This window comes from Macrobrachium nipponense, chromosome 1 (genome assembly GCF_015104395.2).
Source record: "Macrobrachium nipponense isolate FS-2020 chromosome 1, ASM1510439v2, whole genome shotgun sequence".
NCBI lineage: Eukaryota > Metazoa > Arthropoda > Malacostraca > Decapoda > Palaemonidae > Macrobrachium > Macrobrachium nipponense.
Window position 1 is genome coordinate 21,864,253 of NC_087200.1, and position 22,425 is coordinate 21,886,677.

At 34.7% G+C, this 22,425-nt stretch overlaps 1 protein-coding gene across 1 annotated transcript in view; it reads left to right on the plus strand.

Annotated features, from left to right (window-relative positions):
- LOC135219166 (kinesin-associated protein 3-like) overlaps positions 1–21,929 on the plus strand; it is a 77,261-nt gene extending 55,332 nt beyond the window's left edge. Inside the window, 4 exon segments of the mRNA XM_064255697.1 lie at positions 4,663–4,855; positions 8,231–8,318; positions 17,821–17,862; positions 18,659–21,929. Of these exon segments, the coding sequence (XP_064111767.1) occupies positions 4,663–4,855; positions 8,231–8,318; positions 17,821–17,862; positions 18,659–18,716 (381 nt within the window). The 3' untranslated portion in view covers positions 18,717–21,929.
- The last annotated feature ends 496 nt before the right edge of the window (positions 21,930–22,425 follow it).

Sequence of the window (22,425 nt, forward strand, 5' to 3'; positions counted from 1 at the left end):
GGGAAGCACTTCTCTCACTCACACGAACATGGACGTGCGTGGGAGATACATGGCCTTGTGAGGCAGAAGGCAATGCACTCTTTTCACTCGCTGGCGACGAAGCCACAAAGCCCTTGATCCTCCAACGTCTGACACAATGGCGAGGGTGATGGAGAAGAAGCAGGAGAAAGAGTGAAATTCCCCCCTGTACAAGGTCTTTTACTAGTAGAAGGAGGGGAAGAAACACTCTGTTTATGACTCTTCTTCTTCTCAGAGGCAGCAGAAAACTTCTCTCGAAAAACAGAGTTGAGCCTCTTGACGACCACTTGAATTAAAGCCTCAGATGGCTTAGCGAGAGAAGACGACGACGTCACACCGGGAAGGGATGATGTCATAACGATGGGAGGATGAGCGGTTACCGCATCTGACGTCACAGGATGAGAGGACGTTGGGAGTGACGTCACAACATCTCTTAAGGCCTGTGCTGGTCGATGACCTTATTGGCAGAGCGATAAGGTGTGACCCAGAGAGCGTTGACGAAGAAAAAGGAGCCCCACAAGGTGGCAGCACCCAAGAGCCAATGTAGAGGAGTCCTGGGGGTGGTGGGACTGCTATAGGGGCTTGGGGGGGAATACGTGCCTCCAAGAAATGCGATAACAGGCCATCCAAGGAAGGTGAACCCTGTAGACCAAGCGACGCCCAAACAGCTACCATCTTGAATGACTCCGAACCTGAAACTAAGAAATTATCTGGCGTAGCCTCCTCCCTATTGGGAAGAGAATTAGAACCCAAGGGAGAGGGGGGCCCCACATTAAACATAACATCCTCCAGTGGTACTCCCAATACTTCCATCGACGAGCGACAGGGGTACACTTGAACTAACCACAGGAAGAGCGATTGACAAATTGTCCAGTCAAGGGAAAAAAAAACCCTCCCAAGAAGGAAGAGTCAAAACTCTGTGATGTTCCCTCTTCTCGTAAAACCCTCTCCACTGCAACTTAGGCCAGGAACTACATTCTGGGCATGTATTAGTAATCGTACCATAATTTGCTCGGTACCTACTGCAAGTCGTATGAGGATCTGTAATCGGAGAAGCCAGAAACATTGAGCATGGGAATCCCTGAATGCCTGGGCACATGCTTTGACGAGGCTGTGAAGACTTGGAGGATTCCATATTAAACAGAAACACTCACACAACAAACACACTGAAAAGCAAAAGAAAACTCAGGCACAAAACAACCGGCTTGGAAGGAGAGCAAAAGCGATAACGTCTACTCTCCAATGCGGTTAAAGAAAAGATTAAGTGCGTCACGGCATATGATATGTGATCTCTGACCAGCTCTCACCTCGTACTCGCAGGAATCTCCAGATCTCACAGATTTCTTGCTATACAATCTTTGATTGTTTTAACCAGTTACCAGCTGGCGCTTGGGATTATCCTATTGTTAAAACCAAAGGTTTGTTAGCTATGAAAAATACAAATTGATTAAAAAATTAAAAATTTTTCATATTTAATTCCTTTTACTGCACCTCTGTAAGGGTATGATAGTAGGAACAAATTTGAAGGTTAGCAATTAAAACTGATTCACCTAAACCTAATTTATTACTTTAATATTACGTATGCAACATAATCCTATCCCTAGCTCATCAAACCTATTCTCATACTCCTATACCTAACTTAGCCTAACTTAAGATTACTTAATATTACATAATATTACTCAACCACTTAGAATCTAACCTAATCCCTTAATCTTAATCTCCTTAGTGTTCCACTATTGAAATGTCCCATCGATTTTAACTAAGCTCCTATGAGCTCTTCAAAAGGTTGTCCGAAATCCCAGTTAATTAATTCACTTTATGGAAGACTTCTCAGTTTGTTGGGCCAAACACACGAGTTCACACCAGGTGTCTTATTCATTTTTGTTTCTTTCCAATTCTGAAGTAAAGGACCACAGTATATATCATTCATATTAGAGCTCAGCGAGCCTCTACATGGTAAAGCTCTTACCACTCTGATAAAATCTTTGTCACCAATCTTTACCCTCGAAAGGCTTTTCAATGTTGGGTTCAGCAAGAGGGGACCTCAAACCACTGACAAAACTGTCTGTCGGCTTCCACCATGGGGTTCAGGTGAAGGGGAGCCTCAATCAACTATCACTCATCCCCATCTACCAAACTGCAATAAAAAAAAACCATTAATCAAACAATCCCTCACCCACAGGAAGAACATAAAATCATAAAAAAAATCAATTAAATCATAAAAACTACAGTTTCAAAATTGCCTAACCTAATCAACCTAATAGCAACAAACAAACAAAATAATATAAAGAAAAAATCAAACACTTATTCACACAAATTCAATTTTTCACACTACTACACCTCCATTCATATTCTGTCTTGCATTTTACTTCCCACCCTCTCCCAACAATTGTTTCATAGTGCAAATGTGAGGTTTTGAGGTTTTCCTCATGATACACCTCTGAAACCTTTTTACTCTCAAATTTCCTTTCAGCCTTGAATGACCTCAATATTATAGATGTAGTACTTCAATTTTATTATTTGAGTTTGTTCATTTGACAGTAGTCTTTCACTTATGGAAAAATGTTAACCAGTTGCCAAGTAGCCAAGGGATAGATTGAAATGACCTTGCATTGCAACTAGTACCTCCTTGCTATTGTGCAACTTCACTGCCTTGTGGAAATCTTGTTTAACTTGTGGATAATGTACCTTCCTTTGAAAGACAAGGCACAGTTATGTATACATTATTAAAGTAGGAGAGGTTTCAAAATGTATATATAATCAAAGGGAGCAAAATGAAAGCTGAAGAAAAAGTAATAATGGAAAAGTGGAGGCAGTGCTTTGAAAAAGATACTGAGTATGAAGGTGAATTGTAGAGAAGGTCTATGATTATCAGTAATAACATGATTGTTCAAGAGCTACTAGATGATCAGTCATTGATGAGCCATTCAGAATCAATGAAAACCTGATACATAAACAGAGATAGGACTTGATGATTAGGAAAGGAGGAGGATGGTTGTGATTTATGCAGGAACAGGGGATGCAGTGCAGTGGGAAAATTATAGAGAAATAATATTGCTTGAGGATATTAACCCTTTATGAGCGTTGTCATCAAATGAAGACTATTTATAGCTTTAGGGTAAATTCCGGGTATCGTCCTCTGACGATCAACATTTCGTGCCACACAGTTTGAAGGGATTTTGCAGGAAAAGTCTTCAGACCACTTCCATGGGCCATAAATGTTTAATGGCAACTCTTATGGCAACTATAATATGTAGCTAGTTGGTACATGAGAGAGAGATTCAGTTTGCCTTGAGATGTCGAAGGAGAATGTTGTACTATACTATTCCCATCCAAGGATGTCTCATAAATATTTCACTATAAATCTTACTACAAAAAACAGTAGTTTGGTCTGTCTGTCTGTTGTCTGTAAGCACTTTTCACCAGTGTGGAATCCCACGTAAGCGCTTAACAGCTGACGGACCAATTTATTAGCTGAATATGGTAAGGTAGGGGTGAAAATTACATCCGGGAAATCTACCGCTCGGTTGATAGTTTATGGTAAGCATTGAATTGTGGAAACTTACATTCTGACAAGTAGGGCAGGTACAACAACATAGGAAATAACAAGGAAAGGAAATAAAAAGTTCGAGCATTAGCTTGGCAAAAAAACACCAGTGTGAGATAACTGTCACTTTAGAGTATGTACAGTTACATTGTCTGGGGCCATGGCACCCGGCCTCACCCCCCGGGTACCTGGCCCCACTAACTAGTACACTCAGAATTTGTTACTGATTCTATTTCTTATCTTTAATGATATTGTGTAAGCTGTGATTATGATTTTATGAAATAAGATAAAAAATATCAGAAAAAACATTTATAACTTGGTAAAATTAGCTTATTTTTTATGACTGTCTTAGTAAAGGTCCTGCACAGGATTGGAAATATTGACTTTCAACTTCCTGTGGAAGGTACAGAAATTTGTTTGTAATTTTTTTTCTTATACCATGTGCATATGCATATCTTTCTCTTTCCATTGATATATATTTTTTTTTTTTTTAGATTGGCCATCCTTAAATTTAGCCTGGTCTAGGGGTGTGCTTAATTTATATTTTAGTCCGGACTGTGAGGTTCAAGAAAATAATGGTGTTGAAGTTAAGATTGAGAAAAATTGATAAAATCATTGATTGTTAGTTTGGCTTTACGCCAGAGAAATGAGGTAACTTCAGGAGAAGGAACTTTAAATTACCCTACAATTTGATGGCATGGATATACTAGTTATAAATTGTAAGGATAATAAGAATAATATTTATAATAACCATATACATTTCATAGCTCTAATAAGAGTAACACTGGTCATATGGAGGATTTGTTTAATCAAAGCATTATCTCAAAACACAAAACTTAATAACAATAATGGAATTTATCTAAACCACCAAGTTAAGGACTGCAACCTACTTCAATTTAAATAAATACACAATGAACATGTAACCATTTATGACAACTAGTGGTTTAGATAAATTCCATGACTGTTTTGTTTTGTGTTTAGAGATAATCAGTTAGAGTGGTAGTACATTTGTTATTGCTCCCTTATCTTGTAGAATATAATAAACTATACTTTTATCAGTTATAAATAATTATTACTATTATTTCTTACATCTACAGGAACATGATGAAGACTATGCTGTAAGGATCCAGTGTCACAAATTTCGGTGGTACAATAGCCAGTGGCTTGATATGGTAGAAGAAGCAGAGAATATTGACACAATGGGTGGAGAAGAGATGGCAGGTGGTGAAGGACTCGGCCACTCTTTCCTACATCATTCAGATGTATTAGATCACCAAGGCTTATATTCAGGTATGCCACGTTCTCTCTCTCTCTCATATAAATCTGTATGATTATAATGAAAGATTGAACAGTGGGAAGTTGAATATCTAGAAGATGGTGTACTTTACCTCTTACTCTTTTAAATGTTTGTAACTTTTCAATTTTTATATACACTCTGGTCTCATAATCCTATCTTGTCTGACAGTAAGGGAAACTCATGCATTTATTCCTTTATAAACACAAAAGTACACTAAATGGTTGTGGAAATATGGATAATGCAATGAGGCGAATGAAGACAATTCTCAGGGAAAAAAATTGTTAGTTGGGAAACTGGTTTGTTGTGGACTCAGTCACAGACACGCAAAGTAACTAATTGTCTGCAGGATTTTATTGTTCCAAAAGGTGCATACTTAACCTACTTATGGAGACTTACTTGCCTAATGCCATTTTATTTTATAGCAACCTGAGTTTCTTGGGTAATTTGTCTATCATAAATTTAGATTACTAAAATAATGTAATGAGTTTATGATGAAAAAGTAAGTTTTACATAAGTAACTTACCAAGTAATTACATAGCTAAGAATATCTAAGTATGTACCAGCAGCTAAAATTCGAAAAACCTGGTAGGGATTCTTTTATTTTCCTGATGGCAGGTATCCCAGCCAACTACCAGGGTAGAAGGTAAACAACATAGCAAACGATCTCAAATTATTTTTGTTGGCTTCCGATGAAGAGTGTAAGCAGCAGCTCTTTAAATTTGGTTATTGTTTGTGACAAATACCCGTTACTGTAACAAGGGTTGCACTACAAGGTTGACGTCTGCCAAGTACAACACACACACAGTATGTACAAAGTGTAGAAGTGGAGAGGCAGATCTTCACTTATCTCCTGTTTCGTCTGCGGAAGAGGAGGATCATACCACAGAGGATGCTAAATCCCCCAACTGCTTTTGCCATTTTTCATTAAAAGATATACAGTGGTCCCCCCGTATTTGCGGGAGATGCGTACCAGACCCCGCCCCCATGAATAGTAAGAACCCGCAAATAGTTGGAACCCCTATAAAAATGCTTTAAACCTCCTGTTTTGTTAGTTAAAACTTAAGAAAAACCCACTAAAAATCTTTACACCTGGTGTTTTTAATAGTTTAATCACAAAAAGTGCATTTTATGATGAAATTGCTAAAAAAACCAGGAATTTGTGGACATTTCTCTGTTGTGAAATTAAAAGACTTGTCTGCTGCTACCCAAGCTTTATTCAACTTAAACTTCAGTAGATTATTACCTGAAACAACCATGAATGTAATTAGCAATGACCTCATAATAAATGTAATACAAACTATTTAAGATCCCCAAAGTAAATCCAATTAAACCAAATAGATACGAAAGGAATAAACAAAAGGAAATACAAAAGAAAAGGGAATTACTTGGTACATTGCTCCTACTGTCCCTCCATCAGGTAAGTAAACAAAGTATGAAAAAGATCACCAGACAAACAGTTCAGTGCTAGGTATGAAAGAGCAAAAGGACAAAACAGTTTTGTAACATTCTCTTAGAAAAATACTGTGAATGGCCGAATTTTCCGTGAATAAGGTAGGGAAATGTTCCAGAGAGAAATCCGCGAATGCGTGAGTCTGCGAATCCGGAGAACGCGAATACGGGGAGGTCCACTGTTATCTGTACTAACTTTTTCAAACCAGTGGCCCTGGCTTCACTGGCATCTACAGTCGAAATGAGCAGTGTCCATTTGGAGTCATCGAAACTCCCTAGTATGGCACTTTCAGCTTTGGCTAAGAAGGCCTTGAATGAAGTTGAAAGTTAGCTGGCCAATAAGAGAGTACAAGGAAAGGCTGTTTAATCTTTCCTGCCTTCCTACCTAACAAAGAGAAGACATTCTTATTATGCTACCGGAGAGTCCCCCTCATTGGGTGGTTCTGCCTTGGTCCGAGAGATTTTTCAGGGCTTATTGAGTCATCTAGGAGAGCAGCTTTTGCTGCAGCAAAAACACTTTTCTTCTGCTGAGATGGATCATCTCTTACGCAATTTGTTTAAGCTGCTCGAGGTGACTAGTTTCATGGATTGGGCTCTAGGCACCCTTGCTAAAAAGACTCAGGATGCACTTTCAGTTTCTTCAGACGTCTCCTCTGATCTTTTAGCTGTCCTCTCTTGCCTTGATAGAGGTATTAGATACAGTTCCCGTGAACTAGCCTTGACTTTTGCTTCGTGTGTTCTCAAGAAAAAGGAGATTATGGTGTTCCTTTACTTTGAAAGGAGTAACTCAGACTCAAAAGTCAGCTCTTCTTTTTTTGCCTCTTGCGCATGATTTCCTTTTCCCCCCGCAAGACGTAAGCGGAATTGCTTCTGACTTATAAAGAAGTCAACACAGGACTTTGCTTTCCCAGTCTTTGAAACAATCTAGGGAGACTGGACAGTTCAAGTCCTCTTCTCCACTGCAACATTTGCCCTTTATGGGGATAAGACAAGGCCTCTGTCCAAGACCAGAGGAAAGGTGTGTTTCACCCCTAAGTCTATCAAGAAATCATCTTCCAACCAAACCCCTAAGAAGTGAGGTAGGACAGCCCCATGCAGCAGTAGGTGCCAGACTTCGTTTTTTCTGACAGGAATGGAGTAGGAGAGGAGCAGAGAAATGGGTGGTAGAGGTCCTAAAGACTGGATACTCTATTCCCTTTGTTGTTGAGCCACCATTAGTCAAGAATCCCATCGCATTGACTCTGTACTCTCACAGCTCAGAGAAGCATTCTGCTCTAGCCAAAGAGGTGTCTGCTCTCCTTCTGAAAGAGGCTATAGAGTAGATCTTCCATCTGGCAGTTTTTACAACCACCTGTTTGTGGTACCGAAGGTATCAGGCGGGTGGAGTACTCTGGTCACCATATAACGTATCAGCAAAAAATTCATAAATTTCAGTGAAAATAAATGAAATATGTTTAAAGATAATCTTAGTAAAAAAGGATCACAACAGTAGTGAACACTTACAGATATGCTTGCTGTATGCATACAGTATATATTATTACTGGCTGACTACCTTTTTCTTCCTCTTGCAACAGAGACTCCAGTTCCTGGGATGATTTGTGCGTATGAATGGGCTAATTAACAAGTAATTGGTTTGTGGTGAAACAAACAGTACAAACAGTCGATATGAATAAATATAATGTAGTGCTTATTGAAGTGTTAAAATGTGAAATACATATAGAATTTGGTATGTGTACATTTTATGAGCATGCCTACTCCGACTTTAGAGAACCCTCATTAAATCTTCTTTCTTGACATTCGCACTCAAACAGTTTGTACATGGAGTGCTAATTATTCCTCATTTTCTCTACTCCTTTTGCCATTGTTTGTATAGCTAAGATTGGCAAGCTACCATGTTCCAAATAACTTTGTCTTTTCAGATGGCCTCTCTTCTCCTGAAAGTGAAGAATATCCTGGTATTAATGGACACTGTGAAAGCTCACGGCCTAATTCCAATTATACAAATAGGTGAGACTTGTCTTTTTGTATTTTATTTTATTTGTAGTTCAATGTTGATGTGATGTCCTTGCAGACTACAGTATTGTATTCAGAAGTAGAATATCCCACTAAATTTATATTTGCACTTATATTGTCAACTATACCCTATCGGCTCCTCCATGGCAATTTAGGTGTTGTCTCCCACGTTGCCAAATACACTTCTCTGGAGTTTTAGAGGCCTACCATTATCTTTTACCCCTTTTAATTTGTGGGTCTGTTATTGTCTACTTCGGATTGACCCCTATTGCCTCGACTTTCCTTAGAAAATCTTTCCATTTTCCCAAGTCTCTCTTTTTCATATACGTATGCCTACTGAACTTCCCCACTTTTAATTTACTTGTTTTTGTGTCAATTTACCTACATATACGTATTTGTTTCTTTCTATTAAAAGTATTCATAACTTTTTTTTATTCTTATATCTCCTTTTCTATACAGTCTTAGTTTCAGCTTTGCCATTTACTCGAAATCTTCATTTTTTTATGTGTTTTTTATTATCAAAATACAAGATTCTTTTGCATGAATTTCATAACCAACAAAAATATCTATTTATGTTTTAGTCTTCATAAGGGTTTGTCAAAACAGGTAGATGAATATTCGGCTTCATGAATGTCATATAGTGATAATAATAATAGACAAAACTACCAGGACTATATATATAGATTTATTACTGCACTCCATATATATACACAACATTCAAGTAGCAATTCTTCATTTATATATGTAAATTAATTTTGAGTACTGAAAAAATATTTTGCATTAAGAATGGTACCAGCTCAGCATGAAGGATTATTAAGCAAGTACCTTTCCCAATATGAGGTTTAATCCCAGCTGTTCGACATCTTTATGCCCTGAGGTCAGCTTAACACATGAGATAGGAACTGGCACCTCTGGAAAATATTTTTGCCATGTTTAAGAAGAAACTTTTTTTTTTAATTTGTTAAAAGCTATAGAAAAATAATCAGAAACCAATTATATTTGCACTGTATAACTATGTTGCCTTCACATACCATACAACATGAGTGGGAATACTTGATTTGGCATCACCGGTCGGTCACTGCTGATGCCCACCCTTTTTGTCATCGAGGAGCTGATAGGGTATAGGACTGATAATGTTTGAGTCTAAAAAAGTGACTTAGTATAAATGTCCAGTATACTAGAATATGACATGCAGCCCTCAGTGTATATATAAACTAAAGTAACAGTAGACCAGATTGTCTATGGTGAAAGTTTTAGTGTGTTGCAGGATGGATGTTGCTTGATCCAAGAAGTGTGTTTTAAGCTCACATCATTCTATACAAAACAGCCTTTGTATTTCCTTCCTGTTAAGACTTCAACATTGAGAGCTTTCTTCTTGCATTTCTGTTTTGTCAGGGTCCCTCTAGACTATATGTCATCTCATGTTAACTGCCGTTTTAAGTGGTTGTCCCGCTAAATTTCATTCTTGACCTTCACTGACAACTGCATTATTCCTCTCACGAGAAGCTTTACTGGATATCAGTGTCAACAAAAAAAATTATTGATGAAATAGGTGGGAAGATAATGAGACTTTGTGAAGTGAAAGCTTGGGACTTTTTATTTTGAGTAATCCTATCTCATGATACTCCTAGCATTTATACAAGTCATTGTTGCACTCAGAACTTGTTTGCAACAACAGAGGTCTGAAGTTATTAGCACTAAGATAAACATTAAAAAAATTAAGGAAAGGGAATTTAAATGTTTCACTTAAATTTTGGGTCCAGATGGTATTAGTTTTTAACACTTGAATGTCTGATCATGGTGAATCTTATTTTTATCTAGTTTATGTGATTCAAAATGTATATCCTTTATGCTTCATTCTCTAACACAGGTATCTCTTGCGCTTGTCCTTGAAGAAAATCATGTTCATTCTATGTTTGCTTTTTATTTGAGAATCAAAAAGCATGAACATTGTATAAAAGAATGCATAATGCAGTTGACATTCATTTGAGAATTTTTGGTTTGAGAATATGACAAGAGATTCATATTCAGAGCCTCCAAATGCAAATTTTTGTCTTATTTTTCTTGTATCTATTTTTAAATCAAATGAAAATTGATAACTGTTCAACATTAGTGGGTTAACAGACAGGTATCTTTTAAATGTAAGGTGAGTCATTGGTGTATTTAACATACATTCATTTTCTTAAATAGTACTTATAATAATGGAGTAGTTTTTTAAGTACAGTATTATGCTTGTGCTGATGTCCAAATTTTTATATGTAAATTGTTTTTTTTTATAGGATGACAATGTAGAAAAAGGCCTTTTTTGCCATTCTTAAGTTGTTTATTACTTTGACCAAAGTAGATTATTTAAATGATCATTATGCCTAGATATAGCTCATGTAGCAAGAATTAACAGTCGAAGGACCAAGGTATGTGCTGTTAGCCAGCAAGATGCTTCAATTATTTCACAACTAGTGTAATTTTGCTAATATTACTGACAAGCATGACAGTTATTTTATCTTAATATAGTTCAAAGAGGGATATATAATTGCTTTTTGGTCAGGAGGCTTGTATTGCAGTGTGTTTGCATATTATTTCTAGAATAAGATGGAAGTATTTAACCTCTGTTTATTAATTTTTTTGTGCTTTATGCATAATTTTTTCTTTTGCCTAAATTCCCAGGTCATCATATCCATGACAGCCATCCTAGAATCAGAAGTACATTAGTCATAAATACTGTACTATATCTTATGTTGTGCTTCTTTGATACCAAGAAAGAGTGTTCAGGGTTTAATCACAATAGCTAATACTGTATATTATATTTTAGAGACCTATAGCTAAAACATGTTCTATATTTTTCTTAATATAAGTTTGACGAAAACAAGTTTCAACTTTATTACATTCTTCAGTGCAAAACAGTAGCCTTTTTAGTGGAAGTTATTTGGGAGACCTACTGTTTTTAATGAGCCTTTCCTTAGATGACAGAAGGGAGAACGTTTATTAAGGAAGGTCATCCTAAATTTTTAGCAATTTTTTCAAGCCAAGTAGTAGTACTACAATTCCTTAAGTTACTAGAATATCTCCATTTATCCAAGCAGCTTTTGAAAATGTGTTCTTTTTCATAATTAGATTTCATATCATTCAAAAATCAGGACCTTTCAAAGTACTAGTAGAGGGGTAGGAGTCAGAAATATTGCTGGTTTGGAAGTATTGATAGAATTTACATTCTAAGAATTTTTTTTCTTATAATCTTGCAGTTATTGGTAAATATTTTGTTGGCCCTTCCTACTTTATTTTTATTGATCATGATATGTTTTTTATGTTATAATCTTGTAATTGTTGATATATATTTCATCCCTTTCTACTTTCTTGTTTCTTATCACATTACTAGCCCTTTTGTTGAGATTCTAGAAGTTCTATTGTGTATTTTAATTACATTTTGTGATAAACTGATATTGACTCTAGCAAACATTATATAAAAAGGCAACAATTACTGATTCATTAAATAGATTTTAAATTTTCATGATTCATGAAAGAAAAATAGACTTCATTATCCTAAGCTTTCTCATATTGAGCAACTATTGGTTTGGCTATAGTGTGGAACATTCGACAGTCAAAGCTCTAGAAGGCCACAAAATAATCAGTTAGATGTATAGATACACGTAGTTTAGTTTCATGCCATAAATTAGCAGGTACATGAAGATTGTAACTGTGGTGAGCACACTTACGTCAAAAATCTTTCATTAATAAGGTTTTTCAGAGGACTTTCATTCTTTTAGTTGGAATTTTGTTTTATAATTGATTCAAAATTTCTTGGTTTTAATTTTTTTAAATTTTATTTAGTAGTTACTGTCAGTTCCATTTTATTTAGAATACTTTCACTGCATCTCTTGCTACTCACAATTTAAACAAATTTTACATCTCTCTTTAGTCCTCTTATCATATGATTCCACCCATGCATTTTGGACAGAAGGTAGAATTTGAGTAACATTTTATTCATTATATTATGGTAGAGGCATTAGTATGCTTAATTTTCTTAATTTTGATTCTATAATAGGTGTACATAGTGTACTGAATTTTTGGTGTATGAAAGGTCACTAGAATAAAATTTATCAGTGTGTAGTACTGCATTTTCCATGAAGATGTACTGTATGTATTTACAGTAAAACATTTTCGTCATCGAGTTTTCTGTACTTTAGTGATTTGTGGTATGGTGGGAGAAGGAGGCCTGATCGTAGTAGTGCCATAAGTGTAGACTCCCTGTCTGTAAGTAGCTAAAGGTTGAACAACCTAAAGAATAGCCTTGCACAGCACATTAATAGAGTGTAATGCTTACAGATTTTTGTTTCACTGCTTTAGTAACTAACACTGGAAATGATGTATTTGTGAATACACTAAACTATTCTCTTCTTGGTTATATTTGTATTTTAAGTAAGTGTAACATTTACTTAAAATATGCTGGAAAGGTTGCAGATCCTCTGTCAGAAATTCATTAGCCAAAGTTATGAAATATTCGGCAGTTGTCATGTTCATGACAGCTATTTAGGCGTTATGGTAATATTAAAAACAGTCAGAATACAGCTTTTTGTTCTCTCAAGGGGAGCACTATAAGCTGTTCAGTGTAATAGTATTTTTGTTGATTCTGCTCAGTTTAGAGCATTTTTGTCAGAGTTTATGCTTCTGTATTGTAGTACTATACTAAAGATCCTTATGGTCTGTTGTTAGCTGCTGAATTGTGTTGGAGGTTAGTGGCAAGAGGCTTATCAACTTATTTTGTCATAGAGTACAAAGTTGATGTAGTATTTATGATGTCATAGGTAAGAGCTTTTGTATAAGTTATAAGTAATGTGCAGCTGCTTGTGTCATCAACTTTGATTGGCAAAGACTGGTACATTGTGCTCATTTGGATATCAAGATTGTGTTAATACTAGTTTTTTATTTTTTAGTGTTTAACACTATTAATTTAATAGGGGAAAGAGGTGATTAGAAGATACAGGATTAGTAGTACTTCTTGTACATAGTATGTATAGTATTTTCTCACAGTACAGCTGTATTTTTACTCAGCATACAAATCATGGTTTTAGTTTATTTGTGAGAGTCCTATCCTTTTAGCTGTAGAAAGTGTTTGTGCAATGCCACTGTATAAAAATACAACAGAGTGTCATGATTGCATGATTTTCCAGGTGAGGTTTGATGTCCGCTCATTCTATACATTGTATTTATGCATGAAAATATTAACAAAGACAAAGATTTTGAGGACCATGAAATATTTACTATATATATACCATCATGTTTTTATGGTTAGATAAGTAAGTCTTTCAGATGCTCCTTTCACTGGTTTTGAAATCCATTTGTATGACATTTGGCTACTAACTTTGTGATGAATATAAATCAGGATATGTTTTGTCCCTGCTGAGTGAATATCCATGTTTTGTAGTTCCATAACTCTATTCCTTTTCAGTATTATTTCCCATTTTGATAACTGTTATTGTAGTGTTGGCTTTCTCTATGACTTTTAAGACAGTTGTCAATACTGTCACTATGACTATATGTATATGTATTTATATGTAGTAATTTCAGAGGAATGTTGTTGAATATCTTTTAAATATAAAATATAAAAAAAAAATTTGAAGAAAATTTTAGAAATAATTAAAAATATTTAAGAGGGAAGAAAGATCATTCCAAATGATAGAAAACCACCCCATGAACCTGTAGCAACTGTCATATCTTGGAGTAAATACAACAGGTAAGTAATAAAAAATCAAATAATGAAGCCATACTAAAGCAGTCATATAAAATAAGAAGTTCAAGGACATAGGTGAAGAGTAGACAAATTTTTGCCAGTGCCCTTCACAGTTGCAGGCTGCAAGAAGAGTGCTAGTGGTGGAATGTGAATATCCAGAAGCCTGATGAGTATAAGAGTATTTTTCTTTGAACCTGAGACAATCTGAAGGCGAGTAGCATTGTTACTGTTTTGTAGTCAGAGAAAACTCAGAAGAGCTGTTTCTACTGTGATTGTATGGAAAACAGTGATAAATGCACCCTGGGGGAGTGAGAATGATTGCTTGCACAAGGCAACTTCACTAGACATATGGTAGCATAGTGAGAAGGTTCAACAATTGCCTGTATACTTGAAGGTTTGGGAGAGGAAGACTCCAACTGATGGCACTTCAAGATGTACTCTTATATAGGCTGAAACTGATTAGCTGTGTTTAATAGGGTCCAGATCAGTGAGAAAAGGAATATCTCCTTATTGAATTCATAATGTAGCAGAATCACAAAAGTTAGTACTGTTGAAGCTGACAAAGCAGATTTAGTACTGTTGAAGCTGACAAAACAAGATCTGCTTAGATGTGGTCTTATCTGGCAAGAATAATGAGCTTCCAGAAGACATAATGAAAGCTAGCTTTGCACATGTAAGTCAAAAAGCACAGGCATAGGAACTGAAAGTACAAATGATGTTGAGACAGCAGATGACAGAGACTGGCATGAAATGGAGGTCAAGGGAACTGCAATCAAATCATCCATGGAACACTGAGGCCACCCCTTATTTAGAAGATCGACATGCTGGAACTCCTGTGAAGGTATGAGGGCAAAGACCTGGGCACTGAGGGGCAGACAACAACTGGATAGGAAGATTCCTCTGGAGGGGTAACATGCAAGTGCTTGCTTAAGAAGACTTCTGAGAAGGAGAAGCTTCATCAGCAATGAAGACAGGTGGACTCAAGACCAGAATTTGTTTCCTAATGTTGAAATTCTTGACACAAGGAGGATATGGTAGACTTTTCCAGAGTCTTGGCAGCAGATACTGTGGTGTTACATGATGGGGAAGAGTCAGGAGATACATGATCGGGAGGAGTCAGAAGAAGCATTTCCTAATGCCATGGCAACACAACATTTATGAACCCTTTGTTAATATGGAGAAGCTGTTAATCCACAAATTAGTTCACACTTGTTAGACTGCATGTGAAGGGTGAAGGGCATATCAAATGAAGATGGGTATCTGAGGATGACATAAAAGAGCTACAAGACTTTCCTTGTACCTCCACACAAGTGCACAGCATTACAAGTATGAAAAAAAATTATGGTTCCCACAAGAACAAGCACAAGTGTTGGGAAATGGTACAAATTATAAATACCTTGAAGTAATTTATGTTACAGATTAATTGATATTTATAAAAGCTGCGAACTGAAGCAGAACTGTGAAGCAATGAGAACAGTTAAAGTTATAACAACTTACATTGGAATGGGTAGAAGCCAAAAAACAATAAGGAAAGCCCTTGAAAAATTGGTAACACTATGAAGCTCCATTATGAACAGTGACAGTAATAAATGGGTTGATACTAACAAAAAGAATGTTACTAACATTATATATTAAAAGGATTGCAGAAGAAATCCCATAATTCTTATAAAAAATGAATCCCCAGCAAATGTAACTAACAAATGCTAGTTACTCATGAATTATTTGTATCATGAAAATAAATGTCAGAAAATGACTGGAAAGCAAGAAAAGCTATCCTATCACTACCTAGATGACACTAGTAAAAGAATTTACATATAATACTTCTCCAATGTAAAGGTCCACCCAGAATGGCGGTAAAACCCTGCCACCCACAATGAAAACATCACCTGTGAACTTTTGTAAAAATCCTTTAAATGTACAAGTAAATTGAAGATGATGGAGTAAAATTGATAAATGCTTTTCAAAGAAATGGTTGTTTTAAACCATGGCCTAAACAAGTCTGAGGTTGTTATAAGCATTTGGATTACCACAGAGATCTTTCATTTAGCATGAAGTCTACAAAGAGTAATAATGTCCACACTGGATATTTTCGTGTTTGGTAATGCCTTACAGTGCTCAGGTTGATGCTTTTCCAGGTGTTTCCCTATCACTGTAGAAAACAGTATGTACATAGTTGCATTTCTAACAGGAAATGAGTGTTAATGCCAAAATTTGATTGGTATCAATGATACAGATGATGTGGCCTAATGAGAATTAAAGCAAAGGGATGATGGTTTCCAGTGAAAATATGTAAGGCTATTCAGGCAAAAATTCAAAACACTTTATTCATTTGTAAAACTCACAACCAATAAATGGAATTTTGGTTCCCTTCATAAAAATAAGAGGCCAAAATTAGAATAATGCAAATAGTAGTACTATATACAACATTAAACATAAACAATGAAAATCTTACTATCTTAGAAAAAGAAGAATTTCTAATGAAAATATACTTTTACACTATATGTACAAGAAAACAATTGATATAAGAAAGTCCCCAGTTACTGGGGATCTGGTTTTATGGCGCTTGTCTAGCACCAAAAATCGGCTCCTTTTTTTTTTTTTTACGCTGAAATGCCCCAGTTTCCAGTTATCGGCGCAATAATTGGCACTGATACATACCTAAAAGAGGTGTTATTAACCAGTTATTGGTGCCGACAAGCACTGATTTTTGGTTAACAGTGATCTTCGCATATCATCAAGCTGTCAGAACAGAACCCCCGTCAATAACCGGGGACTGCCTGTATATATATAAGAAAAACCCACAAAAAATGCTTATAGTACCTGGTTTTTTTTGATAGTTTTATCACAAAAAGTGCATTTCCTGATGAAATTGATAAAACAACAGGAATTTGTGGATATCTCTCCTAGAAAAATACTGCTATGCGAATTTTCCGCGAATAATGGGGGTATATGTTCTAGAGAGAAATCCACGAATACACGAGTCCGCGAGTATTGGGGGTTCACTGCATGCATATATGTATGTACACTATCTATCAACACTGCCTCTATGGACACAGTTCCAAAGAAAAGTGGTAATTCTTATTAACAGTAGGTACATATATAACAATACCACCCCTCTTGGACACAGTACCACATCAACCATAATTTGTCTTTTAATTAGGGTTATCCCTGATTGCACTGTACCCTACCAAAGCACATCTTGTATCTAGACAACGTAAAAAATTTAATAGTTCCTTCAACAGATGTAACTTCGTGTAAGAGCAAATGTCTTTATAAAAGTATGCAACCACTTTAAATAGAGTCCAGCTTAACAGTACTAGATTATTTATGATCCAATCAAAGAAATTAATTAGTAAATCTCTTTTAGATCCATCCACGGAAGGGGGAGAAGTTACTTCAATAACAGAAAAAAGACAACTTTTAATAACATTTCAACTAAAAAACCAAAATAATAAATGAAAAAATACATTTAAATAAAGGAATATTAGAATTTTTCATAAAAACCAGCTCACAAACCCATTGCCTTTAATTACAACCAATTTCTTCCTCCTCTTACGAAGCAAATTTCTTTGACCTTGCTGTATAAAAAAAAAAAAAAAAAACATAATGAACTACCACAGGGAAATGGTTTTGCTACATGCTAATACTAATCATAAAAACAGGAAATATTTTGTAGGTTGATTTATATAGAAACATTAAAATAGAAAGTGTCTCTTTGGAGTTGATTTGTTAGACATATTTTTAATTTAACCATAAGTTTCTACAATACAGTGCTTACAATGGGTGCCTTTTAAGGCCAGGACAAATGTCTGGGTATGTTTGATAGCATGGAAGCTAATTTCAAAAACTTAACTTCTATGTTTCAAGATTATCTTTATTTGAATATCTGTAGCACTTTTTTGCATGAAAGCCTGTACCTATAGTACATACTTTTATTACAATCTTTTAAGCTGCTGGTGCGCTCTTGAGTAGTATATTCGTGTTAACTGTTGAAGGAGTGAAATATTAGTACTGTAATATGTTATGTGGTGTTATCTAACAAATTTTAGAAATTTTGAAAATTTTATTATCTGCTGTAAGGTTATTTGTCGTTAAAACTTTAGTAATGAAGTACCCAGATAGTCTACCGTACTAGTACTTTTGCATACAGCATTTTTATGTTTTAGCCTATCTGACTGGATACAGATATATTGAATACAGTACATATGTCATATTGCAAATGATTTTATCATCAATACAGTAGTTACTGTTGTTATAGCAGATCTTAAAATATTAATTTTGAAATTGTTTTCAATGCTGATATTAATGTGTATGTACTCAATATTGGATTTTGTCAGAACAGTTTCTGTGCTGTAGCATTAGCCCATATTAAAGTAGTATCTTCAATATATTATGGACCTTGAAGTCATAGAGCTTTATATTTTGTAGCTACATGTTTTTATTGAAGAAATATTACCCAAATTGATACACAAAACAGGTTGAAATTGGAGGATATTATTATAGAATTTTAATCATAAGAGACCATCGTAGCAGATGCAAGAGAAGGAATCACCTTAGATGTCTTGTATGTTGGTTTGAAACAAATTTTGTCCTTTCTGCTTTCTTACAGATTTAGTGCTGACTTGGAGCAGTTTGCGGATGAACTTTTGAAGAAGGCTGGAGTTTAAGAAATGACTTGGCACTGCTGTTGTGGGGGTCTCATTTTTATGCACGTGTCTAACTATCTTTTCATCAGTTTTTCTATTTATGTAATTTTTATATGTAAATACTATGTATTGTTATATATCCTTTAAGGTGCCTAATCAATTTGAGATTTCTGGGTGGCCCCAAAATTCATATGTTCCAAAGCACATCCTGACAAATTATGGACAGAACAATGTTTTATATTGCCTTCTGTAAATTGATTTCATGTTGTAAAGCTGGTCTTGGTTTAATTTTAAAGCTGAATACAAATGCTTTATTGCAATATGTTTAAAAGTGAAAAACAACATAAAATATGAAATGGCTTATTGAATTCCCCCCCAAATTTTAGTTGATGATGTCTTTTGACATTATTAAAATTTCAAGGTTAGGAATATATTGCATGGTGTTATATGAAGTCATCAGAATCTCTTAAGGGTTAATGGAAATTTTGTTGCTGACTTTCCTTCGTGTACTTTTAAATGTTATTTGGGAAGATACTGTAGCTAAAATTGAACTTTAAAATGTATAATAAGTGGAGACTCGTACATCTGAAATAGTACTTCACAAACAAGATAAGCAATTTGTAAGGGATCTAGATCTTTCCCAATTGAAATGTGATCTTCCTGTGCACCCTAGTCATTTCTAGTTTATATATTAAGATAAATTCACTGCTATGGTGCTTTTGTTGACTTGGATCCCACCCGTTACCTTTTGGAGCTATCTATGTACTATTCGGCAGTTTTAGTTAAAACTGTTTTTTCCAGTAAGTTAGCTTTTATGTTTGCTACTGGTTTGTATGGTCACAAAACACAAAAGAATTTGTTTTTTATCTCCTTACATTTCCAATTGCTTCCAATATGTTATGTACAACAAAAATAACGTTTATGTTACATAACAATTAAAAAACAATTCCATCGCGGAACACTAATTCTTTGTATAAATTTGTGTTGGAAAAATATTAATCCATAATGATAGACATGCTTTAATCTTTGTTCTTTGTGTTCTAAGTTTAAATTTTATTCCTTAGTAAAAAAAAAGCAAGAGAAATATGTACATATGCATACCATAGGGTTTGTTTTTTATCAAGGAACAAGATTTAGCATTAATTTGTTTTTTTTGTTATTGCTTCATATTCATTAAGTGAATATGTGGTGTGAATGACTAATAAAAATGGTAAAAGAAAATAGCAGTTCTGCCTCTAGTTTAGACTGGTATTTATTGTAATGAGAGGAGATCATAACACAGGCACCAATGTAGATATTATAAAACATTTTATTGTGTGAATTATTTAATTTCATTTGAAAAGATTCAGCATTTTTCCCTTTATGTTTTTTTGAGTTAAGAAGGACTCTCCTCCAAATACAATTTCTGTCATGTTTCCCTGAATTGTAAATATCTAGTGTGTACATTCCAATCTCATTATGTATGGTTTAAATATGCAAACTCAATATACCCACAATATTCTCCTAGCTTCTACTTTATAGTAATGTACATGTACTTTATGCATATTCCTAAAGTATCTGTATGAGCATGATTTTCTTGACTCTTAAAGGTTTGATAAGGAAAAGACTAATGACGCTGGAAAACTTAATAGTTGTAGGTAAATGAAGACATGTTAGTGGAATTGATGCAAACTGCATGTTACCTTTTCTGTTTAAATTTCACTGTGGAAGAGTAATGAATGCTTGTTTTTCTTTTAAAGATTAACACCTTTTTAGTGATCTCTATTTCTAGTCAGAATTGAAACTTGTTTTCTTAGATTTTCTCAGTCAACCTGATACTGTATAACATATACATTTTGAGAACTAAGAAGAAATTCCTTCTTATTTTGATAGATAAGAATAAAATTTTCTTTGCTACAATACTTCAATTTTTTTGTAGAATTAATTATTTTTCAAGGAGACCAGAATTTTATATTATTTTTATGATTTTATTTTACTTTTCTGACAGTATCAGTGAACCTTTACTTATATTTCTGTATATTTAAGTTCATGAATACATAATGTTTCATCATTTCAGATATCTTCTCAATTAGTGATTTTTTATTTTTCATTAGTTAATGTAAAGATAAGAAATGGAGGAAGTTTCAGGGGTCTTTTTGTAATGTTAATTTTATTTTATAGACTGGGAATTTTTAGTTTTAAATCTAGTTTTATATGCATTGATGTCTACCTAACTGCCATTTTGTTTCTTTAGCTGCTGTCTTCTACAGCTTATTTGATAGGGAGATTGTGAACTTCATGCACACAAAACATCTAGAAAAGTTTTGAGTGAAGATTACATACAATGAGTGGATGCAGACATCAGCAGAAGAATTTTGTGAGGGACTGTAATCAATGTAAACAGTTTTACTTATTTTGTCAGGCATTTTGAAGAAGAGCTGACAGCTTTTGGTCAAACTCCAAAGGTATTTTTTCAATTTTATATGTGATGCAACATGACTGGGGTATCAACATTGTATACTCACTGAGCAGCAGTGGATAGATTTATGATGAAAGGTGGTAAACTTTGCTAAATTAAAAGACCAGAGTAATTTTACCGCTGTTGTTTATGTAACATGTACCTCTGTCTAGTGGAAAGGATTCCAAAATCTTTCTGCATCTGTAGACAATATATTCCTTCTTAGTGATATTAATCTTGTAAATTAGGTAAATAAATGCTTTTGTAGGATGTGTCGAATGCAACAATGTTCTCTTCAGAGTTGATAACCCTTATGGAAACACTTATTACTGGATTACTGTTTAAAACTACTTGCAATGATACTAAGTGAGAAAATATGGTTTATCTTGATGATATTGTTGAAGATAGGGATGTAATGTACATACTGGCAGATTTCTTACACCAAAGATGGGGGTAATTTTACATTAGTGTGTAATTAATAAACAATAAGGAAACTTTCAATGGGAAAACACTGTATTTCACAATGTCTTTGAAAAAGCTTTTTTGGTTCTAATGGCTACTGTTGCAAATATTATTGAATTATTAAAAATAACTGTGATGCTTGTATAGATAAGAACAGGCAAGATTAATGATGTATTGTATTGTTTGCAGCTTGTAACTGATAAAGACCAATGAAATATATCCTTCCAGGAAGCAAAAAATGTGCACTTGATAGCTTAGCTTGTATATTTAAGTGAGATAGCGCATATGTTTCTTACTTATAACTTTAAGCTTCAAATAAAGAAGATATTGGTAAAGTATTTGTTTTTATATTTATATTAGCTATATAGCTTGATGGTGAAGTGTTGCTCAATTTTCTTCCTATTCACACAAACATGCTGTAGACTTCTTGGACCTTATTTTGACGCTTTGTCACTCCCAAAGACGTTAATGTGGATAAAAGTTAAGTAAGAAGGAGACTTTTTAGACCATGTACGTAATTGCAAATTTCTAGCCTGTTGAAGGGTCATGAAGGATTGGACTTTATGAGAGAAGCATAGAAATGGACACTCACTTTACCTAAAACAATTTTTTCGTACTATGGTAAGTAGTCACAAATACACAAGTAAGTTTTATTTCAGAGAATGAAAAGGTATGTATCAAAAGGTGGATATAAACAATGATAACTTTTCCACCCACATGACTATGTAATACAGTACATACCTAACTGGTGAGTGTCGAAACATCAACTAGACTAAGTATATATTGTCTGGAATGTTAGAGTGAGAAACAAATATATTCACCATCCTGCTG